Raw genomic sequence first — 1,248 nt, 5'->3', positions numbered from 1 at the left:
ATTTCATATACCCCGATTTTATTTATCTTAATCTCAACACACATCTTAATATTTTGTTTCCTTCTTCTTAGTTCAGTCACATCTCATGTTTCAGATAATCCTCATTCCCGGGGGTAATCCATCAATTAATCATAATATTTCCCCTCAACCCTTCTTTTTGAGTATAAATTCTGTGGAGTGGATTATATGAAAGTAAGCATAACGGGGACATGGAAAGTATTTGAGAGGGAAAAGTAAGGTCAGTTATGGTATGAAAATCTGCCTAATTGCTCTTTGGGGGCAATTAAAAAAATTGTTCGCATGTACTGTATTTGTATGCAGCTAAAACCGTGTTGTACTTTTTTTTTTTTTTTTGCCAATCGTGCCCTCTCCCCAGGAGGTATTTTTCTAAGCAAACTATGCTAATAATATTCACTATTCTCTTTGCAAATAAGGGCGCATTCTTGCCTGTATGTTTTATTTCTTGCTTCAGTTACCTGTGAAGCTTTTGTTCTTGACTAATTATTATCTGAGGCTATGAGAGATTTTGCTGATAGTTCTAATCATCATGTGTGCTCTTAAGTTGTGTTTATGTCATAATTGTTACTATAATCATCATCATCATCATTATAGAGCAAGTGTGAAGAATTAGATGACTGGGTAATTCTCATTCATAATGTGAACATTGCTACATAAATGATTAAGGTCACTCTCATCCCTAATAATCAAATTTTCCTCCTCATTTTCTTAATTCTCATAATTTCAGGGGCAGCTCTATTGATTGGCTCAATGGACGGAGGGAATCACTCTGTGGTGTCTGAGTTCGTGTTTCTGGGACTCACCAATTCATGGGAGAGCCAGCTTTTCCTCTTGGTGTTCTCCTCTGTGTTCTATGTGGCAAGCATGACTGGAAACATCCTGATTGTGTTTTCTGTGACCAGTGATCCTCACTTACATTCCCCTCTGTACTTCCTACTGGCCAGTCTCTCCTTCATTGACCTTGGGGCCTGCAACACTACCTCCCCCAAGACGATTTATGACCTTTTCAGAAAGCACAAAGTCATCTCTTTTGGAGGCTGCGTTACTCAGGTCTTCTTCATCCATGTCCTTGGTGGTGTGGAGATGGTGCTGCTCATAGCCATGGCTTTTGACAGATATGTGGCCATATGTAAACCTCTTCACTACCTGACGATCATGAACCCACAGATGTGCATTTTGTTTCTGGCTGTTGCCTGGGCCCTTGGTATTATTCACTCACTGTTCCAATTA

At 39.3% G+C, this 1,248-nt stretch overlaps 1 protein-coding gene across 1 annotated transcript in view; it reads left to right on the top strand.

Moving 5' to 3' along the window:
* Window positions 1-567: 567 nt before the first annotated feature.
* Window positions 568-1,248, top strand: part of LOC101347235 (olfactory receptor 4F3/4F16/4F29-like) — a 1,367-nt gene continuing 686 nt past the window's right edge. The window contains exon 1 of the mRNA XM_023725875.1: window positions 568-1,222. Within this exon, the coding sequence (XP_023581643.1) occupies window positions 676-1,222 (547 nt within the window). The 5' untranslated portion in view covers window positions 568-675. The remainder of the gene's footprint in view (window positions 1,223-1,248) is intronic.

The sequence above is a fragment of the Trichechus manatus genome, unplaced genomic scaffold (assembly GCF_000243295.1).
Source record: "Trichechus manatus latirostris isolate Lorelei unplaced genomic scaffold, TriManLat1.0 scaffold00649, whole genome shotgun sequence".
Classification (NCBI taxonomy): Eukaryota; Metazoa; Chordata; class Mammalia; order Sirenia; family Trichechidae; genus Trichechus; species Trichechus manatus.
The sequence above is the reverse complement of the archived record's forward strand: the minus strand, read 5'-3'. Positions and strand labels throughout refer to the sequence as shown.